Consider the following 27,080-nt stretch of genomic DNA (forward strand, 5'->3'; position numbering starts at 1 on the left):
TCAAAGTTAAATTAAATAAACATCTGTATTTATTTTCTGTTCATGATTACACGTGTATTAACAAACGTTTATTTGTGTATCAAACATTTTTTACGGTATTCACAATTCCGACTATTTCACGTACACATCATTTCGTCTCCTTGTCTCGTTGTTTGTTTTTTCTGCAATAAGCAAGATTACTGATGACGAAATTCTAATCGAGCACATGTTACATTTTCTCTATAAATTTCCATCGAACGCTACCTTTCGGTTTTCAAACCGCTATCTCGAAGAAGCTGATGGAAAAGCAGAGTGGCTTGGACATTTTTTTCTGAATATTTAATCAGAAAATTTAACTTCTCCGAAACCCTAAAAATGAGGAATATTCAAATTTTCGCACAGGAATATCAGAGTTGTGGCAATCAATGAAAAGTTCGTCTGATTGCCGAAATGTTGAAATCGTTTTTTAGTTTTATTTCAACGTTAATGTTTACACCACTGAAATGCATACAGTTTTTTATCACCGTCCGTATATTTAAAGATTTTGCTCACGAATCGAGTGAGCCGACTCACGCGTAATTGTACGACATTTCTCGGTGCATCAGAAAAAATCAAGAAAATTGTTTATAAAAGAAATATTTCCGTTGCATTTTAACGGCGTTGAAACAGATTAACGGAGACGCACATTTAACAGCATGGACAGCCTGTTTAACTTTCAAATTAAACGGTGCCTACGTATAAATAATTATCGTCAAATAACAAAATGTTACTAGTCTACTGTTTCATCCTCATATCCAGACGACGGAAGTTATGTGAATATAAATATAAATTGAATGAAAATAGAATTCATTTTTATAAAACGTGATCCAATATCGATGGAACGTTAAAAACTTCATAAACATCTCAGATTTTTAGCAGAAAATTATGTCTAATAGTAAAACAAATTATACTATTCGGAGGCTTAACCGCGCTCTGATTTCCCTCCTTTGAATTTTAACTACGCATTAACATATTTTCTCTAATCTTCAGTACTCACACGTCATTAAAACAATTGAGAGAGTCGTCGAATAATTATGTCATTGATTTTCAGCAAGAGTTACATGACCGAAATGATTGTGTATGTAAAATCACCAATCAATCATCAAATTGTAATGGAACTTTTGCTGTCTAGATATTCGCACTAAAACATTCAGCAATAAAAGACTTTTCTACAACAACAACGGTAACAGCAATAATAATAGTAATACTAATAGTGACAATGATAATAATAATAGTGATCACGATGCTGACATTGAAATTACGACGGTTGGCACATGGAAACGCAGAAAAGTTCAAATCGTTTACACCAAAAAGTACATTTTTCCAAATACTCTGTAATCTCCCACGTTATTATAAATGAACGCGTTTAGTTGCCAAGGAAGATTTTTCACACTAAGAGACTTTTGTTCGAGAAATTATATAAAGCTTTCATTGTAACGTCGATTGTAACGAAATTATGATTTTTCACATTGGATTTACTCCCATTATTTCGATATAGTTCGTTGCCACAATTAAAACATAGTAATTATTCGAATAAAAGTATCTTAATGCATGTATTGAGGGTTGCCATAGTCGCAAGCTTACATGGCACATAAAGTTGAAGAGCGGCGCACCGGTAACTAACTTGATGGTAGCAAAAGACTCCACTTTTTGTTCTAATTTAAGAATTGTTTAACTAAAACATTAGTTATAAAAATTGAGATAAAGGATTATTTCAAAAAATGGAAAGCGTTTGCTCATCTTGACGATCTTGTGTCGAATCCATTATTCGCTCTATTTTTCAATCGTTTCACTTGACTTGCTCAAAAATGTGATTTAAAAAATGATGTTTTAGCACCTTCTCAGCTTGTCGGTAACCCATTCAGTGCCAAAATCTCATTCAGTATACACTCATTTGTTAAATATTAGTCTGTAAAAAATGTCTAGAACATCGCAATGGTACATAAATCGAACGATTGAAAATTCAAAAGTACGACTTTTAAAAAAAAAACGCATTCGTTCGAAATGGAAAAAAACTATTTCGCGTAAAAAAGGTGTAAGAAAAGGCTTTTCAAGAGTCCTATTGACATTGCGAGACTTCGGTAAAACTAAATATCAAAACTTGTTGCAATCCTTATCGGCTCCCACAGCAGCTTATTACTTCGTATTGCACATTCAGTGTAGGTTCATATTTTGTTTTCACATGAGAATTCATTTGTCATTAATGCAGTCATTATGGACATACTTATTTTACATCAATCAAAAACGCAAGCCAGTACTCGCACTATACAGTCGCCTATTCGTGCGCACGTTTTTTGACCCTGACTCACACATTCCTTTCTTCTATTTCGTTTATTATCTTCCCGCTCTTTTTTCCCTGGTTTCATACCAGAGTTATTATCGAAGCTATTTCCTTTCCGATTCCTCGGGGCAGTCGTCAGATGGCTCATCATTGGTAAATTTCGGTTCTGTGGGACATACAATTAGCCATGAGTGTACGGATTTACTCGAAATTTGCAGAAATAGCTATTTTATCCCTGACCATCTTTTGAACCAACGAGCTATATTCTTGTGAATGTTTTTTCGATAAATATTCTCCTGACTTTTAGTGCTGATGTATTTTTTGGAATTCCCTTATTATTCTACAAAAATGAGGTATTTTACTGCCAAGCCACTCTACCTAAAGAGGGTTGATCTCAAAAATGGATCTACTTTAAAATCCTTCAGTCCACCAAGAAAATGTACCTGTTCGGTTGAATTTTTTGCGTCGTGACCGAGAATACGATGCGTGATACTGGCGCACTCGTCGGGTGATAAAATACCGCTTCGCATCGGACCCTCGATGAATTCGCGACTGGTCATGAGAAGGTATCTCACGCTGTACCAAATTTCGTCGTAGAGTACGGCTCTTTTGTTAGACGACGTAGGCTCAAGGCCTTGTCTCCTGCATTCACAAACGGCCCATTTTTCCAGCGCACTGAATAAAATTCCTTCGTGAAGAAGATTGAGCTCGTCCCTCGAAGCAAGCTCGGCGACTTCATTGACGCTAAGTTCTTCGAAATTTTCTTGTCGTAAAACTTCGTCAGGTGAGGCATCGATGACGTTGTGACACGCTGACAAAAGTCTCGAGCAGGCAATCGCTAGAATTCAGGGTTCTTCAGAAGTTGGCCGATCAAAAATCAAGTTTTCAATTATTTTATAAGTTCCGCGTTATTCACGATCGGAAATCCTAAAACGCGATGTCATTTTTATTGATGAACGTATCGCACGGATGAGAAAAACCAGTTTACTCGTTCATATGATTTTCCATGAATTTATAATACTAATAAAATCTTACCAATTTTATCAATGTCACGTTTTGGAGCGGCCGATGTTCTCGGTACTCTGCTTTCATCTGACAATAATATTTCGTCTGAGACATAAAGGTTGAGGCCGTGATAAACTCCGAGGACTGTTGAAGTACTGAGATTTGCGGTGATGTAATCAACCGCAAGGCAGGCTAATTCGGGACAGAGTAACTCGTGAGCCACGTCTAATGTCGACCGTGCCGTCGATACTGAGTGAAAATTCAGCGGTTCGCCCCGTAAATATCTGCGAATGATTCACCCATTGAATAAGTCACCTCTTTTATGACTGAAGCAATAAAGTTGTGAGATAAATTAGCTTCGATATTAATAATCTATAAATAATATCGTTCCGTTCAAAAAATGTCACACTGGCCCTTGCTTAGTGCGTTATCGTGTTACGTCAAGGTGATCTTATCGAGAATATTTCTCATCGCATTTGTGATCGATCAAGTAAAATTAGCTGAATGAGTCTATTTAGTATGTATCTGATATTGAGCGTTAACTGATTAAGAGTATGGATCAGTCGACTAACCTCAGTTGGAATTTTTGAAATTGAAATTCTCTGACACGGTTTGACCGATTAAAAAAAGGCTCTGTCAGCCTACGCAGAACGATGGCAAAAATCGACTGACAGAGCCTTTTTTTAATCGGTTAAACTGTGTCAAAGAATTTTGATTTCGAGATTTGCAGCTATCTCTCTCGCACTCATGGTTGCGATGTACCGACTGATCCATCCTCTTAAGGGTGGGGCAACGTCAATTCGGTGAAAAAAGTTTTAAGAATTTTTTTAGACGCTACAAATAATACAAATCTATTTTATTGATTGTGATGTCATAATATAATATATGAACAAGATTTCCTGAGTTTTTAGAACTAGAATATCAACAATTTGGCATGTTACTTGCTTACACAATTGACCAGGCAACTACCAGAGCTTTTTTCCAATTTTTCATATAATTAATTTTACAGTAACAAGTAGGCGAAAATCAGTGTTTTCTCTTTTGAGTGTCACAAAAACTGCAAAAAACCTCTCGTCCTGGTCAATTGTGCAAGGAGTCCCATGCCAAATTTCAAAAGGATCGGTCGAGTAGATTTCGATTTATACTGTTCCCCGATGAACAATTTTTTTCTGAGTACCATCGAGTTAATTATTGATGTTCGAGTTCTAAAAATTCCGAAAATATTGTTCATACAGATGTCATAATTAATAAAATTGATTTACTATTACCTGTAGCGTCTAAAAAATTCTTAAAATTCGACCTTTTTTCCACTCTTAGAATAGACGTTCCCCGCTCTTAGCTGATGGGAAAGTTTTTTGCCCCCATTTCCGCAGCGCGTCAGAATCGGTTAAATCAAATAATTCACCAAAATACGTAATAATTTCGATATGATCGGTTCAAGACTCTGTTTGCATGTCCGAGCCGAGTTTGACACTCGAAGGTTGACATTTCGAAATTTTGTGAAAATCGATTGAAACTTGTCAAAGGTATATTGAAACCTTTGCATGGATGATACGAACAAACTGGTCGACCAGTCGAAAAATAGTTTCGCATTAATGTATGAATTCGAGTCGTTTATCATTTATAAAATTCTTTTTTGCTAGAAAAAATTTCAAAGGCTATAGAAACATCAAATAAACCAACGTTAGGAGATGATCGAATGCCCTTTTGTCGACGTGGTTAAGAGGCACCATGGGTGGAGGGTCGCTTGCTGGGGGCGCTAGGCCTCCGAGCAGCATAGCTCGAAACCATTCAGACTTCTCAGCAAACTTTTCACGGTCGATGTTGTATCTCCACGTATCACCAGGAGGACCGACCTAATGATCAAATATATTCGATAAGTGAAAAATGCATGTGAATGGGGTTGGATGTGAGGCAATATTACAAGCGCAGGATCATTGTTGTGCAATCATGAACTTTGTTGTAATTATTATAAACCCTTCAAGCTGCTCAAGTTCATAGTCCAGTCAAAATGCAGGAATGGAGCAACTTTCAAGGGGAAATCTGCAAACTTGATCCAACATTAATTTGATGACGCTGAATCGAATGGTGTAAATTATATTGCGATCAACCCCTGGCAACATTGAGAAAATAAGGGTTAAGAGGATGTATCAGTCGGTATATCGCAACCATGAATGCGAGAGAGATAGTTGCAAATTTTGAAATCGAAATTCTTTGACACAGTTTGACCGATTAAAAAAAGGCTCGGTCAGTCGATTTTTGCCATCGTTCTGCGTAGGCTGACAGAGCCTTTTTTTAATCGATCAAACTGTGTCAAAGAATTTCGATTTCGAAAATTCCAAGTGAGGTTACCGATTGATCCATCCTCTTAAAAGTTTAAAACGCTTATATTATAACCCGAAAACTATTAAATCGATTGAAAAATTACTTGTAACATCGTTTTCGGACGACAAAAATACGTAAGAAAGCACCCTATTAATTCCCGATAATTATAAAATAAGTGAGAAAAATGGTTTTTAAGACAAAATTTGGCATATCGAGTACCACTGGAACGTAAAGAAGGATGGAGGATATGCATACATCTCTGTCGCACTCATTAAAGTGTGTTGTGCGCACGCGTGTCTCACGCAACGTGCTTGTGCATGCTATGGAAAACCAAAACAAACGCACACATGCTTACCCAGACCCTACGTACTTGTGTTTCCGAGCCTACCGTCTACTGACGCATGCGCCGGACGATAGAGAGGACCTCTCTATGAGTGCGAACGGCAAAGCCGTACAGTGCGTCTTTTTCTAAAAGTGGTTCTCAATGCGTATTTTGTCAATATTCAATTGCATTTTTTCCATGCTTTAACAATATTTAAAAAAAAAAATCTGCAAAGTTCAATTAAACTCTCCTGAAGCGTGTACAATCGAAAAAACCCGAATTATCTACAAATTTAATATGTTTTGAAGCCTTCGAAGTTTCGAGGTTTTCACCCCGAGCTCATTGTTGTTTTTTACTATTTAATCATTAATTTTTTAGTTATCGGAAATTAATAGGGTGCTTTCTTACGTATTTTTATCGTACGAAAACGATGGTACAAGTATTTTTTCAATCAGTTTAATAGTTTTCAAATTGTAAGCGTTTTAAACTTTCAACGCTTATTTTCTCAATGTTGCCGGGGGTTGATCGCAAAATAATTTACACTATTCGATTCAGCGTCATTAAATTAGTCTTAGATCAAGTTTGCAGATTTCCACTTGAAAGTTGCTCCATTCCTGCATTTTGACTGGACTATCATGGTGATTTGGAAATATGTGTCTCACCTCGAGAATAACGAAGTCCTGCATTTTATTTCCGGACATTCCACTTTGTTCCGAGCTTAAAGGATCTTGATTCGTTGCCTTAATTGGTGTTTTGCAACAATTGTCTCTTTGTCTTTGCTCGTGACTATTATGGTAATCCGGAATTTTCCACCGATGATTATCCCCGCAACGTTTGACCCGCCGGACTTCGGGCTTGTCGTTTGTTAGCGTATGTGCCAAAAAATTTTTTCGGCACTCTGTAAAATACGTTTGTTCTTATTGCATAATATATCACAAAGATACACGTTTATAATGGTATACATGCATGTGTACAGATGCTCCAAAAAGCTTATATTATTAAATTTCGAATGGATATAAATTAATTTTTTTTTTAATTTTCAGACGTTAAAAATAAGGAACGTTTTTATAAACCTCGTACATTAATGATGTACGTTAGCGTTCTTAAAGGGGATCGCGAAATCCAGGTATTTTTTGAGCTCGAAATCCATTAATTTTGGGGGATAGAATTAGGTTTAGTGCCATCCCTTAGACTTTATTTTTGTCTTCACACTTTGTGGTACGAAATGTGGAGGGATTTTTATGGGGGATGCACAACCATAGCCAGTAAAAATTTATTATTTTTATTTTCATTTGACTATTATATTTTATTCATCATTTTCAAGATCATATTTCGTGACATAAAACAGTACCAATGAAAAGTGTGGCGTCAGGACGAGTCCAAAATCGTTTGATTAACTTCCGGATGCGAAGCAATTTAATGGCAGCGATAAGTGTAAGCGATCTGTGTTTACTAACGGTAATCGTAAACAACCGTAACTTATATTACAATCAATCCTACGCATCGTTCGTGAGAACATTTTCGCGCTACGCCACCTCGCGCCTGGGTTCCGAACTAAGGTCATGAAATCAACAGCGGAAGTGGCGCCATGCTATTTATTATTTGAGTTCGCGTAGACGCTTTCATGATAACGCTGTGCTCTCCATACCGGAAAGTGTACGATTACAGTGATCATATAATGTAGCATGTTAATCGAATGATACGATTAAAAATTTCGGCTGAATTATAATGATGAAGCAGGTAATTAAATAATTACCAACTTTTCAAAACACGTTATTTCCGAAAAAAATGTATCAAGTGAGATTATATTTCATTAAATGTCTGTAATTTTCAAACGTGTCTACAAGTTTTTGAAAGTTGACACCTTCAATTATAAGAACGCCATAGAAATAACTAGCGAATTCCTTGTGATCTTGGTTTTGTTCGTACGCTTCACGCTCAAACGTGTCTACAAGTTTTTGAAAGTTGACACCTTCAATTATAAGAACGCCATAGAAATAACTAGCGAATTCCTTGTGATCTTGGTTTTGTTCGTACGCTTCGAGAAGTAATGACTTCAAAGATTTTTACTACGTCGACGTCATGGGATATTTGAAGCGATTCCAAGACCCAACTTGCATGCAACACATCGCAATACCACACCGGGCTCTACTCCGGTTAATGCCCCGATACCGTCTAACAGTTTGTGATAGTTGAGGAACTTTGGATTCGTCTAACTTAGTTGAAACGTCCCATACGTGTATAAATCACATTTATATAACATTAATAATGTACATACAGATAGCCACGCTTGAACGCGTATATCTAAATCATACAAGGGTTTGGCAATGTTTGTTTTGGATGAGATAGCTACAACGTGGGTTTTTTGTTCTTTTTTGATGTTCCACTTCACGCATTACAGTTATTCAATCCACGCTTTTCTTATAGACAGGTTACTGTCTTGAAATTGTCTCTAAAAACTATTCATAGATGAGCATCCATCGAAAACTGGGTTCGGTACTTCCTCTATGGATTCCTATCTTCCTCGATAATTTTATAAATGATTTTTCGAATGAAAACAGCATCGAATCAAACTCTGAACTAATAATATTTCAGTATCAGCTCCGGATGTGGAAAAAATTCAAAATTTCTTCCAAAAGGTCTTCCGAACCTCATAATCTATCCAGTCAGGAACTTCCTTTATCAATTACAATGTTTTTCAATAATTTTATAGATTTTTTTCAAATGAAAAAAGACTGAGTTGAGATTAAAGCGAATATCTTAGCATTGGATGGGGTTTCATAAAAAAATTCAATTCTTTCTCTTTGTAGACAGAACGACTGTCAGAGCCATCCTGATTACGGACGAAAAAGACTTTTAGTATAACTGAACTTGTCGGTGGCGTTTGGTTTGGAGTTCACAGTAAATTTCATTGAAGAAAAAACTCATGGAAATGATGGAAGAAAAATTGCCATTCGAAGAAGTCTCAACATCGATTTTTTCGAGAGTCAAAAGAACGTGACAATTGTTCATTTACCCTGAAATTTATCCGGCACATTGGAGCAACTTCGCTCACTACTCTGCTCTATAACAGTCATCTTTTATTCTCAATTGTTCACTCAAAAAACACTCTCCATTTTTTTCACCATTCTTCAGTGAAACAAACGACTGAAAACACGATCACTGCTTTCGAAAACAAACTCATTTAAACTCTTTCCAAGCTACCCTCCAGTCTGAGCGCTCGTACCGAACTGCGACCCTTCACACACGACTCCAACATCGAGTACTGCTCTGACTTTGTTTTCCTTCGTTGCCTCGTGCTCTCTTTCTCCCGCGCCGTCGAATCCGGTGACTCACAATTAACAAGAAAGATATGTACCTCCCGCAATCGCATACACTCGCTACCTATATTATTATACGTAAACGTAAAAAAGTTAGTGATCCACGATTGTGTTGAAATAGTATTACCTTCGAGTGAAATGGAACGTTTTCGAGTCTGCAAAGATGTGAGTTTGAGAATAAAATTTTTATTGTCATTTAGCCATGAAAGTGGACAACGAGATATTCGAAAAATTTTATAGAAAGACCTGTTCTCATATGTACTAATCCAAATATAAAAGGACAATTGTATACAAACGTTTTGTGAACTTGAAGAAATGTGTAGAAAAAGATAAAGAAAATCGAAACCAGATAAGAAATCCACATCAAAGTAAGCAATGACGAAAAATAAAAACATTTTTACTTGTTCTTTTATGAACTGTATTCACATAAAAAATTATGTATTTTTCGTATTATTGACCGAATAAGATCGATATAGAAAAAGATAACATTTGTTATCGATAGTGCTGCTGGAGAAGTAAAGTCTTTAAAATTGTGGTCCTACTCGGTATTTGCAAAGTCAAGCATAAGAAGTGACATCGACAAGCGTGAACTTACTTAAAAGAGAAGCGGAATTTCAAAGCATATCGTAGATTGACGAATTCATGTTCACGTCAAGTGATTTGACAGGTCGAATGAATTCTGCCAGTGTTTTATTGCAATAATTTATCGCAAAATTAAAGTTTTTTCCTCTTTAAAAGGAATCAATTATTCGCGGATTTCAATGGTGAGTAATTTTCTTACTCTTTAGTAATGAATATTTGGCGTAGCGTTCTAAAAGGGTTTTGAATTCTCTGTGACTCGATCAGAGCTCTTCTTTTCGTTGGATTGAAGGGAACATATTATTGGTTTGAGAATATTCGTAAATAAAATGTTGTTTCATGCACCGACTATGTTTTTACAGAATTATTTTCGTTCCATAGGCGCATACCACGAACGCTCGTTTCTGTCTCACTATTTCGGCAAATGGTCAGTGCGGAGAGATTCTAAAATTGGAGCGTAAAGGCCCATGGCAAACTTGAGCACAACCCACGCGAGTGATGATGCGAAGCGCGGCGAATGTTTAAAAATCAGAAAAATAGCTCAATTCCGAGCACTGGAATGCACAAGCGCGATTCGCTTCTGCGCTTGGCAACGATAAACTTGAAATTCGTAAATTCAAAGGAAATACTGGAAAACCTTTACCCACAAATCTGCTCCGCATTTTTATATTATTTAAAAAACACAATAAATCCATTTTCATAAATTTTCAAAAATACCACGCTGAAGTTTGCAACGTTGGAGTCCAACGAAATAACGGAAAAAAACATTTGTAATTCACCGATTTATTATTCCACGAAGTATCGGTGCAGGTTGAAAAACTACGAATAGTAAATTCGGCAGGGAACGAAATTGGAGAATTCCTGGAATTATTGGAGGGTTTTTCAAAACCATTTCGTTGGACTCCGACATTGCAAGCTTCAACGTCCATTGGAAAAAATACTAAAAACATAAATTAATCTTAGAAACTACGGCGCACTGAATATTTACAATTATTTTTCCATATTCTCATTCCCCATCCGCACATAACATTTTGCTCGATAATACCAGACGGAGGTCGAGATCATTAGTCAACGAGTCATTGTTTCTAACATCTAAAAGAGTCACAGTGAAACACGTATTAACGCAGGCTCGGCGTCGACTTTGCAATACTTTTCCGTTCAGGCGGTGGGGATGAGCACACGGAAAGTTTAACGTCGTCAGTCCCACGGGACCAACGCTGCGTTTTGCCACAGTCAACTGTATCGAAATTCAAATTTGCACTGCATTGATCTCGTTCCTTTTGACTGGCACAAGTCCCTTCGGTTTTTCACTCCGGCCTAAAACACTTTGGTAGATTTCTTCGAGTCGTCAGCTTATTTACGATCGAGAAGATTCTGTTAACTAGTTCAAAGGATTCAACAGCTCACAGATCTTTGAGATCGCGAAAGATAGTGAATTGATGAAAAGTATAAATTCAGTATCGGCGCATGGAAAAAAGAGACGGTCAGTGGAAAATACAATGATGCACATGACACGTGCACAGAGTGATTCGACCACGGCTGTCCCCTGGTGTTATTAAATAATATTTCGAGCTCATGTCTCTGGTGGCTCCATTTACTGTGATTATTTATTAAAATTGATCGCGCAGCGTTCGATGACAGAAGAGACTGTTCCTACCAGCAGGTACGAGATGTGCACGAGGAAAACGTGATCGTGACAGACGACACTGGCCATTGATGAATTTCATCGCGAGGGGAGGGAAGAAATCGAGACTTTTTTTCGCCGCTGAGTGACTGAGAATTCTGTTATGAAATTATCCGGAACTGTATCTGCCGTCCAATCGATTATGGGTTTTCATTGAAAGCTGCGTGATGACTTTATAAACAGTTAATCGCAATGTAATTGAACGCGTTGACACATTGACTAGAAATTAAAAGTTTCCACTTTTACAACGTTCTTCGCGCTCGTTTGATTTCCGAGAGATAAAGATTCCAACGGAATAGCAGCTTTTGTTTAAAGTATCGAAGCCAGTAATGAGAAAACTGGTCGCGTTCATAATTCTATGGCTATTAGTTCCAGTGACCGAACAATTAACACCGTAAAATATCAGCATCTTTACGAGCTCTTCGTCTTTTCTTATGATCCATGTGATGTTTGACAAAAGAGACTTAAAACTACTCATAACCGTAGAAGGTCACCCGGAAGCAAATGAAAAAATGATGAAAAAATGTTCCTCGATAAGCGGAATTTCAGTTCAGTAAATCGTAGAAGGTTTTTATCTCGAACTAACAAAATCTAAAGTTATTAAGAACTCCTTTTTTGAGGTGTGATAGTTTGAATTTGGCGCGATACAAATACCTCCGAAAGGACTTCAAAATTCACCCCTCCCAAATTTGCAACGCTCTGAGTCGCCTCGTTAGAATCTCAGTATTATCACAGTGCTACCTAACGATAAAGATCGATATTTGAGAACGACCACCTCCGAATATTCGTCTCATCATTTCGTTACCGTTCCACAACAAAATATTGTATCACCGCATCGACTACTTCAGGCGAGTTAAATCGTTAATAACAAATAATAAGTTCGTATTTCATAAATAAAGCAATTGCAGAGGTCCATTTAGACAAAATTGGTACAAGTTATGTTTTTCAAAGTTCGCATAAAAAACGTTTTCATATGCAGTGGTATTTTGACACAGGAAATGGCTCGATGGTACCGTACTTGGAAAGTCGTTGGAAAAAAATGGAGCAGCTTGGTAAAAAGCAGAGCTTGGAATTTGTTTGTACGACTATAGTCGCAATTTGTTTCGACCTCCAAGGTTTTTTGGAGGTTTATTTTTCTCGTCAGAATTGGACTGTACCATCTAAAATTCGGAGAATTAATGAGCATCCAAAAATCGAATAAGGATGCTTGGAAAGATCGTGAGCTGGAATACGGTGTTATACTTCGTATGTGCAAAAATGTAGTACGCTCATGTCAGAGGAGTTAGTAAGTACCAAAGGGCTACCAGTATTGATCACGGGAGGTGGCGTCGGCAAGTCTCCCTCACTTCTCCCTCCCTGACATTCGCAACCCGAGCCCTCTGTTCACTCTCCCTCAGGTTTCCTGGGTTTCCGGAATCGCGAATCGATACAAATACGGCCATTGTTGCCAAGAAAATGCTCGCAGCACTTGATTTTCCAGAATTAATAAATCGATTGTGTCGTTGATGCTCGATTCGACGCTGAATCATCGGAACATCGGAAAACGAATGACTGTAAACCGTTGTGTTGGGGCCGGTCGAGATAAACTCTTTGTTAAAAAATCGTAAAATTAAACGAAGTCTGGTAATTTTCATCTAAAATATTCTTACGAATGAGAATTACGGGAAACGTTTTTAATTAGTTTATGGCTGGGATTGTAAACGCATCATATATGTACAGTCCACTCTTAGAAGTTGCAAGTATTCCATAATATTTTTTGCAAACACCAATTGTGATGAGTAAAAAAAAAAAAAAAGAAAAAAAATTTCATCCACGCAAAATTCATAATAAAACAAGCATGCAAATTAAAACTTGCACGTTGCTTCATTACACAATTACAAAACATCGATGAACGCTCGCACGAGAGTACCAGACTGCAAATAAAATGTTGACATACAAAGGAAGTGTTGTCGATCTTCCGAAATTGAGTGGAAGCGATGTGCAAATTCAATTTGCACCCATTCAACAAATGTTGTGAAGGACTATTTTTTTTCATCGATTATTCCAGCGTGCAAATTCATTTTCGAAGATGTACCATTCCCATGATATTTTTATACTCGTAGCACATGTTAAGTATTCAGTTTAAGGAACAATAAGAAATCGAATCTGGCACTACATTGGAATATCGGGCCTCCGATATTCGAATTTATATAAAAACATATAAAACTACAAAGTAATATTAATCTCTAAACCTTAGGCGAAATAAAGGTTTGTGTTTGAAATATAATAAAAAAGACTGAAATACAATGCCCAAGTATAAAGGCTAAGAAAGTTAAGCGAAGTTTACGCGAATCTAACGGAAATGGAGAATTCCAACTTTAAGAGTTGAAATTTGAAAATATGCTAGAAATATACATCGTTCATTTATTCCCGGAATTGTTATAGAATCTACCGTCTAGTTGTCGAGAAAATAATTAACGAAAATCACATTTTTTGAAGGGTTATACACAGGCTCTTGTGGCAGGCACATTTCCTGTGCGATGATTTGGATTCAATGAAATAGGATCCTCCCAACTTTAAAGAACCAAAAACGAGAATACGAAAGCGCAATGTTTTTAGATATCAATGATGTCTTCAGAAAGCCTTGTTACCGGTGAAAATAACTTGGGAATGGAAAAATAAAAACACTTATTTGAGGTTAACGAGTAATAACGACATAAACGGTGGAAGTTTTGACAACACCATGCGCCAGTTGGTTTAAAATATAGATGTGCATACGCATACAAATAGAAAATGGCTGTCGTCACATTTTCCTTGACGATTTAACTACGAAAGTATTTTAACCGCCGTCATTATATTTAAAATTTATCAATTTCAACAAATAAGTTACACACTATTTGAATAATTGCGAGAATAAATTTTAATCGTTTCTTTGATCATGGAAAGACCAAAAAAGTTCAGTTGCTCATTTGAATCACAAGTAACGCATAATCTTCCTTAATACGTGTGTCCGTGCCACTATCCGTCGACTCGTTCTTGGATAAACAAGTTCATACGATAGTTAGCGCATCGTATCGAGAGGGATAATTATCTACAAGGTTCGTACAGTCATTTTGACTCGGAGGTTGTTCCCTCCGTATAGAAAAACGACAGTGTTTGTTTTGTTTGAACCACATGCGAATTACCAGAAGGCACAGAAAGATAACAACTGCTGATACGATGATTACTTTGAGGTGGTTATTAAATGTTTGTTTCCGAGTCTAAGTTCGGTATATTTATAATGTCTATAACGAAGTTTCTTTTCGGACTGCAATTTACGAGCGTAAACATAATTTAAGAGCAGGGATCACGACATTGTTTCAAGATCTTGGGCACACCGAAGTACCATGAGCGTTTCTACGGGCCACCAAAATTCTGATATCTAATGGCCTATGAATGAATCACTGTTTTTTCTTAGACTCTCATAAAAGTCATTCTTACCTGAGATAAAATATTAAATAAAACATTTCTCGCGAAAATAGAAGTTTTCTCGGTAAATCTTATGAAATGGGCTTCTAAAAAAATTTCAAATTGAGTAAAATGACATGGAACAATGATGACTCGGCCTTGTGGAAGGTAAATGTGAAATTCCACACAAAGTTCATGAATGGAGCTCTATTAAAATAAATATGGCGAAGTACGCAAGGCTTTGCTTTGTTCGATAGTCTTCGAATGATGTTGAATGTTAGCGATGGTTGGATTGTGTTTGAAAATATACTTGCACCGCAGCACAATCCATTTGCACAACCAAAATAAGAAATTCGATCGAAAATAAAATCTAACTAATATTTTAGGGACTTTTCCCTTAATTTACATTGAGTATTATTGATGGTCACGAACTTCTCAAGTATTTTGATAGAACATTTTTTCCAGTTTATTTTAATTGGAAATCATGAAAAATGGTGGGCTTGATATCGGCAATAATGAACAAAATGTTAAACTTTCTCAAAAATATTTTCAAATGAACTCAAACCAAAAATAGCAAAATTTTGAAAAACATTTCTTAACAAAGGGTAACCCTGAAGAAATCTCGAAAACGAGAAATCTCGATCGTCCCAATCGAATCTCAATAAAATTATAAATGTTCGAACCGGTCGAAAAAAGTGATGGGATATTTTAAACAGAAAAGAATTTCTTTTTCAAGAAAACTTGAAAAAATTATTGTAATCATTAAAGAAAAAAACGACAATGAACTCGGGTATAACTCCTGAAAATATGTCAAATTCCCGAAACCAGTTTCATCATTTTCATTTTATCATTTTCGAACAAAACTGATTCTAAGTCAAAATTAAGCTTTATCTGCAAATGATCCGACGCGACTCCGTTCCTGTGTGCACGTGGCACGGCCAAAGTCGAGATGGAGAAGCTGTCACTCACTACTAACAAAATATATTTTCAAATATTATCTGAAAATTCGATCAGCATCACTAGTTTGTTAAAATTACGTAACTTTTATCGGGAAGCAACGGATGCCATGAGTCTTTGAAAAAGCATGCAAAAATTTTGTAATTCTGAGGAAAATAAAAAAAAACAGTACTTTTATTATACCTCCACATAAAATTAATAGGGCACGAGATTAGTTATCAATGGCCAATGCTAATTAAATATTCGACAATTGGAGAGGGAAAGAATTTTGGATAAACTTTTTTGTCTGGAATTTCGTAAACTGTTCCTACTCTGCGGATTATTAACTCCATTTTGAGTTATTATGTATGCAGAAAATTCTTCATTACGAAATTTTAAATAAATTCTAAACAAACACTCATAAATTAGGAAGAATATTTGTACCTCTGGTAGTTGGGACGGATTGAAATAATATTAGATCAGCGGTATATGAAAGGGAATGAAGTTTGATTACTTTGTTTACAAGGGGTTTTTATTTTATCAGGACCATCTTGGCGCAGATTAATTCTTTTCGGAAAGCGCAAAAGCTGCAAATACACAGATTTCATTATCAGCTCAGTTCACAATGCAAGTAAAAAATATTTGTACGACACATTATGATTTTAATGCGAGTGGAGTGCAATTATCGAAGGCTCAAAAACTTCGAGGTCCTTTTTGAAATTCGGCTAATTAGTCACTAAGAATAAATGGCCTCCGTTGACCTGTCGTCGACCGAACAAAGTGCACTTGCACTATCTGACGCTGTCTGCTCTTCGATAGTTGACAGATGGAGATTATGTCTACGAATTTACTCAAATACTGTGTACTCAGTGAAAGGTCAACGATAAAAATGTTGACGGAGTTCGACCACCCCAGGATTTCGGGAGAAACAATAAGATTTCAATTCGAATCCAATTTAAAGAATGCAAATTTATTTTTATTTAATTCCGCATTTAGAATCAGATCTTCAAGACCAAATTTTTAAAAGGCTTTCGAGCTCAGCATCGGTGATTAAAAACGTATTCAAAGTAAACAGTGCGATGGGTGGATGGATTTAAGAGTACAATCCTTCACTGTTTTGGTTGAAACACGATACAGCAGTGTTTAACACTTTTCAATGCATTAACGTAATTTTTGAAGTCAATAAAGCAGCTACTGAACCACTTGTCTTATTTTTATCTTCCAATGGTGAATGATGAAGCTCATTAGTATTTTTAACGCGACGATCTGTACGGCTTTGTCGCCTTAAGTGTAATGTTGAGTCTTTGCGATCGTTTCTATTGCATTTTTTATTATATCTTCGATACACGAATTCATTGAGAGCGAATGGAGCGCTCTCTTTTAATCATACCGGTGTGTATTGGCCCCAAATTTCTTCGTTGTCATAATACGCCATATTTGCATATTGAGAGTGAAAATCTATGCGAAACGCAATTTGGTAAAAAGATTTTGCATCTGATTTTGACCTTTGACCTCACGAAAAATAAGAATCGTATTACACATGGGTATCCATGGTATGAAAAGTGTCTGAGTTCACTTGCATGATAATTGGGCATTCACCTCAGCTTCAAAGCTCGTTCGCAGGGGTTGGAGCTAAACGTTGGATCTTCACAGTATAAATATCCGATTGTCAAGTTATTACATTTCGCAGATGTTCCATTCTAGTGAAGGCCCCTCACCTGTGGCAATAACGTAGCTTTATTTTAGGTCTATTTCGAAAACTTCGTGAGAACGGAAATAGGGTGACCATGACCGCGATGGTTTTTCTCCATCGACGAAATACTTTTCACGTACCAATCCGTGGCACAATATTGAAATTATATTCGTCGGATCTGCACATAAGGTGCGGAAAATTCAATGGTTTTTAATCGAAAATTATTTTTCGTGTGCAAAGTCAAGTTCAAGTTTTTCGCAACCGCTCAATTCTAATTTCCCTTTCAACGATGACAAATATTTAAATTGAAAATTTACCTTCATACGCAGTCGAATGTTCGCTTATTCCACATCTAATCGGTGATATCTATTGATCTACACTTTTTCAAACTATTCTGGCGCACACCTTAAATCACGATCACATTGCTCACTCTCGTCACTAATAATTTGTCACCCTCATTGCACTCATTTGATTGACGATGAAACAGGTTCCGCTATCAGAGACGTTAATCATGATGGGCATTGAACGTGTTCGACACGAAAACAATTGAATTATCCCCGGTAGAGCCGCGTAATTAATGCGAATATGAAAATTTCCAAGCTTGTGGAAATTGCGAAAAAATCAAATAATTCAATTAACTAGACAACGCGGAAAGCGATTTGGTCCTTCTCACGGAAGTAGGAGGGGTGTCTTCCGTGATCGGTGAACGAAGCCCCAATGATGAATATTATTCGCGAGAACGCGGAGGAACCTGCTTGCTACTCACGCGCCCCCGCGGACTGTTCCTCACATTGACGCTATGTTTAGAGCTATCGCGCTAGACTTGCGCAACTACGCGCGCAGACGCCTCGCACTTTACCAGCCCCTCCTTCTACCTTTTTACATTAAATTTATCCATTCTCACTTGCGAAATTTTTTCTCTTCCTGAATAATGCTTTTCGAGAATCCCCCATTCGGGATGACGTGCCCTTTTCCCATCCGTTCAGTTAATTACTGGAAGGATCTCATTTTGGAGTTTATGAGACTAAAGTAGCCCACGTGACACAAGTTTTGCGATTCTTCGGCTACCTTTTTGAATAGTTCATGTCGAGCTCGTGCCATAACTTTCCGTGAATTGAATGAAAAATCACTTTCCTGCAAATCCCTTGCTTGTGTTGAACAATATGATTTTTTAAATTCACTGCACATTAAAATGTTTTGTGCAGCGCAATAGAAAAATAGTCCGTTCGTAAGTAATCGATAAGAATATTGACGCATTATTTTCGACACTTCAACGTCAAAGTGGTTAAAACCTTGCTGAGGAAAATTCGGTTCACCGAAATAGCAGTGTCTGCCTACATAAATTGAGAAAAATAAATTCAAGTTTTCCACAAACTTCGAAAGAATGCGTGGCACACGGACTTTTTCACCATATTTATAACCACCACCCCGGCATGCTTGTAAAGCTTTCAGCTTTGGAATTTTTTTTCTCTTCCAGAGAATTCGTAATTTTTGTTATCCCTTTTTCCGGCAGTTTTAGAATCTTCGACGCAGTTTAGACAAACTGTAATCGAATCAACGCCACGCATGCGGTTGTTGTTGTTTTCCGAGACTGCAATTTCTGTTATGGGAGAAACTAGAGATCACAGTGATCTTATTTTTCATGAAACTTCATGACCCCCAGCTTGGGCAAGCACACATTAACTGGGTCGGCGTTGTTTTTCAAAGGTCAAAGTACTTCGAGTTCATTGTTTTCATACGTTGTTCTTCAAGGTCCAACTATTTATAAATAGCGGGAAAAACCGGAAGAATATTGCCATTCTTTTGTGTAAGTCTTCCGCCATCACGTACGATATTTGTGTTAAATCATTCAAAAATCCTGATTTTCATTCATAATTTTATTCTCTTTTTCACGGTATTTCTAAATTGTGGTCACGCCTCTCTTATTTGAAATAATTTTATGCCATTTCTCCAAATGTTTCTATTTCTAATAGGAAAAATCGAAGGGCAGGCCACAATTGACACGATTATTCTCATTGAGAGGTAAACGACTTGAAACGTCGGTGGAAAGATTTCTCAATTTTTTGGAGTCGATCCAAAATTCATGTCTGCTATTTAGATCCAGTAGATCTAAACAAGCGTATTTCCATCGTCAATGATACAGGTTAAAATAGGTTTTCAGACACACTTGTCAGAATTCAATTTTTCTAAACAACGAATGTGATGAAACAATTTTGACAGCAAATTTTTTCTTCGAATTTGAGAACAATTTTTAACAGAATGTACAACAATTAAGGGGTTTTCTAAAGGAACCGACGAATTTTCGTTCATCTGCAAATCTGTTTCAATCAAGTCTTTGAATACAGTTCAATGAAGGAACTTTTTTGATCGCTGGGAAAGAAACACTCTCAAAGTTTAATAAATTATATCAGCAAAAACTTACAAAACTGAAGATAATCAGTTGAAGGCATCCGTCATAAAAAAATTCTATATTTTCATTGGACACTTTGGTAACAGAAACTACTTTTTATACGAATCTTGTGCTGCACAGAGGAAGGATTGTCAAGCAAAATTAACCCCAGAATAGGATATTTTACAGCATGTAAAAAATATATAAAAATGCAAAGTAAATTTTATAATTCAATTTTAAAAATCGTCCTTTTTCATCTGTTTTTCAAATGTCTGAAACGCCATCCGCCGTATTGGATTCCAACGTGACGTCACTCCGATAGTAAACAATCTAGATTCTTATCGTGCGCTCTGTGTTATTTTGAAATTTTACAAGCTATTATGTATGTTTGTGGACTTTTATCATTCATTTTATTAAAATCGCATCATGGAAGAAGGTTTTGTGAAAGCAAAAAGTACAAATCTACCAATGATAAATATGTTGATGGTGACGATGAATCCACAATTTTTGTGGCATTTTTACACTTTTGTATTATCGCATTCAGGTACGAGACACCAATGATATACTATTATAACTCATTATATTCACAAATCTTGTTACTTGGTCTTTCGCAATCGTATTGTTTACTAACGGAGTGACGTCACAATCCGAAACAACATGGCGGCTAGCGTTTCCACGCAAAAATTTAAAATTATAAATAAATAATAGTTTTTAAGACACTTTTCGGTCTTATAAAATTTAAATAAAAATTCCACTGGTTTATTACGATCTCAGAATTATTTTGAAACAGTTTTCAAAAAAAGGTGTAATACCCTATTGACGATGGAAATTATTATAAGTGATACGCAGGATCGTTTATATCGTATCTCTTATTAAATATGATTGTAAATGAAGCACGCTTGAAAATGGATTATTCTATTTATGTATTTTTTTCCGTACTCATCTCAAATCTGTCAACGGCTGATATGCGTTAAAAGGTTTGATGACTTCCTGTAATGACGCTGCAGCTAACATAGTTGCTCGCTCGAGTGGGCTATTGTATGGACTACCTCAATGAATGCTTGCCATTGACTCAGGCACGGATCCGAGGAAGAATTTTGAGTCTAGAAAAATGGAAAGTTGAGATCCAATCTGAAAATACGTTAAAAATTTCAACTTCACTTGACGATACTTCCCGTCGTTTATAAAAAGTTCTGTAGATATTGAAAAGCTCGTAACGAAAACGGACCAGAATCACACGCAGTTGAACTTTGAATTTTAAAAAGTCAATATTTGCTATGCTTCATATTATTTGAGTATTTCAAATTCTTTGATTTCGTTGGTTTTGTTTCAAATTTTTGAAATTTTTTGGAATCATTCCTCCGGGATTGAAGTGCAAGAAAATAATTTAACATCGTTCTGTGATGACGCATGATTCACAGTTCCTAGAGTCTCGATGCATTCTCTTTGAATGAATTAACGAATCGTCAATTGTTAATCCAAAAATGGACGATGTCGCATTTGAAGTGTTTGATGGCTTTGCTGCTATCCGCGGGGTCAGTGCTCCAATGTCCAAGTATTGCCCCTTTTCTTTCACTCGTGGTGACCATAGTTAATGTGCGTTAAACTTTAGTATCTCGAATGTTATTCTCAGTTCAGTTTGCCATCGCGGAAGGGCAACATTTTTGTATTTTTATTATACGCTCATGCGCACGGAAATATATTTTTTCTGTCACGTAGTTTCCGTTAAAGCACGTCTGAAATCCACTCAAAAGTTTGGTCGCTCCGACGAGAAGTGCGAGACGAATGGGAGCTCGTGTGAACTTATGGGATCATCGAGACTCCATTATTTAAACGGAGTCACTTTTCTACGTTCTGAAAATCGCGATATTTTATCTACGAACATCGACGGTATTGTTGCTTTTGTATTTCGTGTTTTTGTCTCCGAACTCTGTACAGGTTGTCAATAAATCATTAGATTTTTTAAGCAGCAGAAAAAAATTGATTGGTATATTTCTTGGGAGTCGGGAATCATCAAGCAAATGCTATGCCTTTGATTTTTAAATCCACATTCGTTATTGAAGAATTTCCAGACTTCAAGTAATTAATTTAATGAAATAAATTTTAACGAATTTCGAGTATTTTGCACACGAACACTTGATTACGTTATAGAGGTCAAAAGTTGAGCTTCTAATTTTTAACAAATTAAAGACAATATGTCATAGCAGTTGGAGGAAATTGTTTTCAACTCAAAGAGTGAGAATTTGTCGAGTCAACGACAGGTGAGAAAACATTGCGTATTGAAATGAATAAGCCATGCAAATCACAGATGCTATGAATTCTATTGAACCCTGTTCAAATCGATTAAGGAGTTTCGGTACAGAAGTCAAAATATTAAGAAATTGATCAAATTTGGTGATAATGCTCTTCAACATCAAGTGCGAAAACTCAAATTTTTCAAAATTTTCTTCTACTTAGTTATCGAGTAATTACACATTAAGGAGTTTCGGTACAGAAGTCAAAATATTAAGAAATTGATCAAATTTGGTGATAATGTTCTTCAACATCAAGTGCGAAAACTCAAATTTTTTCAAAATTTTCTTCTACTTAGTTATCGAGTAATTACACATTAAAGCAGATTTCTCATGCCCGGAATGTATACCTATATATATGGAAACGCTATGCTTATACACGTAAACTTTAGTGATCAATTACTCGATAACTGTGTAGAAGAAAAATCTTAAAAAATGTGTGTCGTCAAATTTGGCACTAAAGAATATGTTCACCAAATTTTATAAAATTCTGAACTTTTTGAATTTTTTAATTTTTTTAGCATGGATTAGCATGGCAACATTGTATCGCCTGTACCGAAACTCCTTAAGCTTGACCTGGCTAGAATTAAATAAGAGTCAACGTTAGACAATGTACAATCGTTATCATTCAAATTGTACTAAAAAATATCAGGAAAATCATATTTACAACCGAAGCGTGTCTGAAGTGAAAAGATGTAAAAACGTGTCAAAGTCAACTGTGGAGTAACACAGTAATTTGAATGTTTGATGATTTAGTACAAAAATGTTTAGTAAACAGTCTGTCCAGATAAATGCGTGGCTTAATCTTTAGAAGAAAACTTGTAAATATTTATGAAAACTTGACATCTATACGTTGCTACATATTTCCCGTGTTTACGCATACCAGATCGATCGTTCCCGGGCTCTCTTGAAGACCCTTGAGAAACTATATACGTAGCGGCCAAAGAATGCTTCATATGTTGTGTAACAAAATCCACCCTATTCGGATCCCCGACCGGAACGGTCAGGAACAGTTAGGGAGAATCCCTAGCAGTCCCTCTATACACTTCTATGTGCACATATATATGCCAAGGCCTCGCGTATTTTGGAACTTTATCGGGCTCAAGGCCACCCCAAGTTGACCTACATTTTATGTGAACCTTTATATATGTACATAATACACGTGGGTGCGTCTACCCACGTCTAGCAGGGAAGGATCTTGAGGGTTTCGACTATTTCGAGAGGATTTTGGTCCAAAAACTCTGACTATCGCTTATTTATAACGACATCGTATGTATATATAACTTTGCCCTTGAAATTTTTGGAGATTTTTTTTTTCAAAAGATTCCTCGAATCTGTGATCTCAGAATAATTTTCGATGCAGCATTTAATAAAGGGGTGTTGCACAAGCATTACAATCGTTGTACTATTTCCTCTTATTAGGCTGAAATTTGTGTTGAGTTAATTGATAAATCGCATTGAAACAATGTGAATATGGAATTGGATTCGACATGAAATGAATAATTGGATTTTGCACGAACTTCATTCGAGACGGAGCGGGGATGTTGGAACGATAAAAGAATTCCCCCTAAAAGTCTCGACGACGTGACTCAAAGTGCTGTCGCCACCACTCCTGTAACCATAGAGACTCGAGTACTCCGTCGAATGTTCTCTCTGACCTACCGAAACGAGCCGAACTCACGTTCGAAGCTCTCAACGATAATACCCTTTTTCCATGAGTCAAACTTACGTGTGATCCTAAAATATCTCGTGTCCATGGATATGACATTGCACGATTGTGATCAATATTATTGCACACTTGATTTATAAATTATTGATTGATTTGAATATACAATTCAGAAGAAAAGTATCATTGCGATAGTATAATAAAATAATATCTGGGATGATGGCGAATTAGATAATCGATCGATATAGAACATTAAAGTCCAAAGTAGACACGATTACATTGCGGTGTCAGTTACATAGAGAAAAATTGGAAGATTATGAGATTTTAAGAATGACCGATGCCATTTCCGTGAGAGAAATTCCGACTTCGTCATCCAAGAAAATTTGTTAAAAAAGAGAAAACCTTTGAAATAAATTTGCAATTACTGGTAGAAAAGGAATTTCGAAACTCTCAATCACTTTAGAGTTTTATATTTTGTATACGGTAAGAATAATGTGCCCTTGAGGGGATCGTCATGTGAGGAAGGAGAATATCGATCCTTGCAAAGGAATAACGAAGGACAACGCCGAGGGGAGAAGGACAGGAGGAGAAAAGTAGGTCAAACTAGTACATCTCAGAACCCCACAGTCAGGCCTTAACTTGTCAAGTCACAGATCGAAGTGGAACGTCACAAGAAAATTCCGTGGAAAAAAATCAAGCAAAAATATGAGTCAATATGAGACATCATGGAAATATTCTGCCAAGGCTTTCTATCATTTTGGCCATTATCAATTCACAACACACGCATTCAATAGTATCACGAAATGCCTCAATTATAATTATTCGGAAATATTCAACACTGATTTTTCACTTACTATTTACATAAAGCTTGTTCGACTTTGGAGAAAAGTTCACTCGAATCGAAAGGATATTTCGAAAAGTCTTGAACGACTTGTCAGCCAAAGAAGAATTGGAAAAGTGCAGCCGGATCTCATGATAAGTAATTGAGCCAAATGTCTCAATTAAAGAGCGTGTTACGCTTTGAGCTTAAACCTCGATCAAAGAGGCGTCTTGCGCCTAAAAAGTTGGCACTACTAATGGTGCGTAGGAGGGAATGCATGTCTCCGAATAAATTGAGATGAATGGACGAGATTGTTCGCTTGGTCGGCTAGCAGACAAGTCGATTAGGCTAACAATTACGATTGATTCGCAAATACTACGTCCGCAGTTCCCTTATATGGATAATTTGTATACTATCAATATTAGCCGTTATGCTTTAAAGCTCTAGTACTTTTGAACCAACCGAAAGAGGTTTCTTGAACCATTTATGTACTCCAACAAACACATTCACGTTTCGGTGTACCTTTCGATCATTTTTCTGGTACTATTTTCTTATTTTGTATATTTTTCTCATTTTTTTTAGCTTCTTATTTTTTTATAGCTTAAGGAGTTTCGGTAGAGAAGTCTAAATATTAAGAAATCTCGAAAAAAATGTGACACTCAATTTAACCGAGGCTCTAGAATATCTGAGGATTCTCATCACCAAATCTGAAAAGTTCAGTTCCAAATGCAATACTTCAGTACGGTTGTTTTAGTTGGAGTGAATAGTTTAAATTTTTATTGAAGAAACCTGCTTTGTAAGAACACAAAAAATGTTTGTGGAGTGCTGTTCAATAAAATAATTTCGATCATGAACACCGAATTTTGATCGTCTCATCAACATTTCGTTATGTTGCAAAAATTGTATAACACTATAAAATATCGTTACTAAACCGAAATAATTTTTCGTTTTGTTTCAGAAAATATTTTTATATTTCTATGAAATCAGGTTTTCAATTTACATTTGTAATTATTATTAGAATGTAATTTTTACATTTCAGTTTACACTTGTAATTATTATTACATTTGTAATTATTTTTAGTTGGTATAAAACTTTAAAAATTTCGTTACTAAACCGAAATAATTTTCCGTTTTGTTTAATTTCTATGAAATCAGGTTTTCAGTGGTTTACATTTGTAATGCTTACATAAATTCATGTATGTTCATATACAATTTTTCGTTTACAACTCACCAACGCATTTTCTCCATCGCATTATTCGAATCGTGACTCGTGGATCTTTCATTCTTCTCCGGATCGGTTTAGTTAGTGATGAAGTTAACATTGGGGTTTACTAAGCACTGTCACATCAACTTATGCTGCCTAATCATCGAAATAATGGCGGAAGCTCTTGAAGAACTGCATTTAAAAATTTCATTTTACAAACAATCGGAATAACTTTGATCGAACTAAAAAACGTATGACATTTAAACTCATAAGAAAATTTGAAATAATATTTCGAACATGCGAGCTAATCGTCACGGAATTAAACAATTTGTCAGATTCGACTTCGACAGCCAAGTTCTGAACTTTATTGACTGCCAAGTGAATTTAGTTTCCAGTGTGATGAGTGAAAATCGTAAACCATCGTTATAAGTAATCGATCCACGATAATCCAGCCGAACAGGAAAGATTTCAATCGTCAACTAATGTACTATTCAAAATCTCATGCGGATTTTGCTCTCTCGTACATAAGCTTACGCCTCGAGCTGTTGGTGATCCACCGAGGTCGAACGTGCGATCGATTGTTCGGTCCTTGCTCCGCAATGCGTATAAAAAGAGCCTCGGTTTTTCACAAAAAATGAAATGAGTTCGAGTGGACAATGAAAATAATGGATCATGTTGTACGTGCGTATATAATATTACGAGGGTCGCACGGCCTTTCCCTCCGTTCTGTTTATCGATTTTCAATTCATGTATCGACGGATTCATAGATCATGCGCCGATTGTCCTTTATAGTCACATCAGCATACACTCGCGTCGAACCTCGTATACCAGCTCTAGCACGTATTGGTCAATTTCATCGGTGAAAGAAAAGCGAATTTCAAGAATAAATATTCAAAATTAAATCTGAAGAAAATATTAATTGTCATTGTTTTCTGATTTTTCGGTGGAAATAGTTTTAGACCTTTTGTATAAAAATTAAATTACAAAGGTTTTGAATGTCGAGAGGGACAAAAAATAGGATAGATTCCAGTTATTTTTTTATTTTTGAAAAGTTCTCTCAATGAAACAACTTTTTGCTTAATTTAAACGATGTATAGTCATCATAGAATTGAATATTTCGTA

The 27,080-nt window shown here is 36.2% G+C and overlaps 1 protein-coding gene across 4 annotated transcripts; it reads right to left on the reverse strand.

Annotated features, from left to right (window-relative positions):
* Positions 1–6: 6 nt before the first annotated feature.
* On the reverse strand, positions 7–26,008 carry axed (axundead). Of its 4 annotated transcripts, XM_043425382.1 has the most exons (7): positions 17,907–18,363; positions 17,496–17,614; positions 6,614–6,849; positions 4,988–5,160; positions 3,335–3,588; positions 2,743–3,137; positions 7–2,465 (listed from the first exon to the last, which is right to left on the reverse strand). In XM_043425382.1, exons 3-7 carry the CDS (start codon positions 6,650–6,652, stop codon positions 2,253–2,255), a joined length of 1,074 nt encoding a protein of 357 aa, XP_043281317.1. In that variant the 5' UTR covers positions 6,653–6,849; positions 17,496–17,614; positions 17,907–18,363; the 3' UTR covers positions 7–2,252. The 4 variants fall into 4 exon arrangements, with proteins under 4 accessions (XP_043281317.1, XP_043281298.1, XP_043281307.1 ...); XM_043425363.1 differs by lacking the exons at positions 17,496–17,614; positions 17,907–18,363 and adding an exon at positions 25,986–26,008; XM_043425372.1 differs by lacking the exon at positions 17,496–17,614.
* Between the last annotated feature and the right edge of the window lie 1,072 nt (positions 26,009–27,080).

This window comes from Venturia canescens, chromosome 1, assembly GCF_019457755.1.
Source record: "Venturia canescens isolate UGA chromosome 1, ASM1945775v1, whole genome shotgun sequence".
Taxonomy (NCBI): domain Eukaryota; kingdom Metazoa; phylum Arthropoda; class Insecta; order Hymenoptera; family Ichneumonidae; genus Venturia; species Venturia canescens.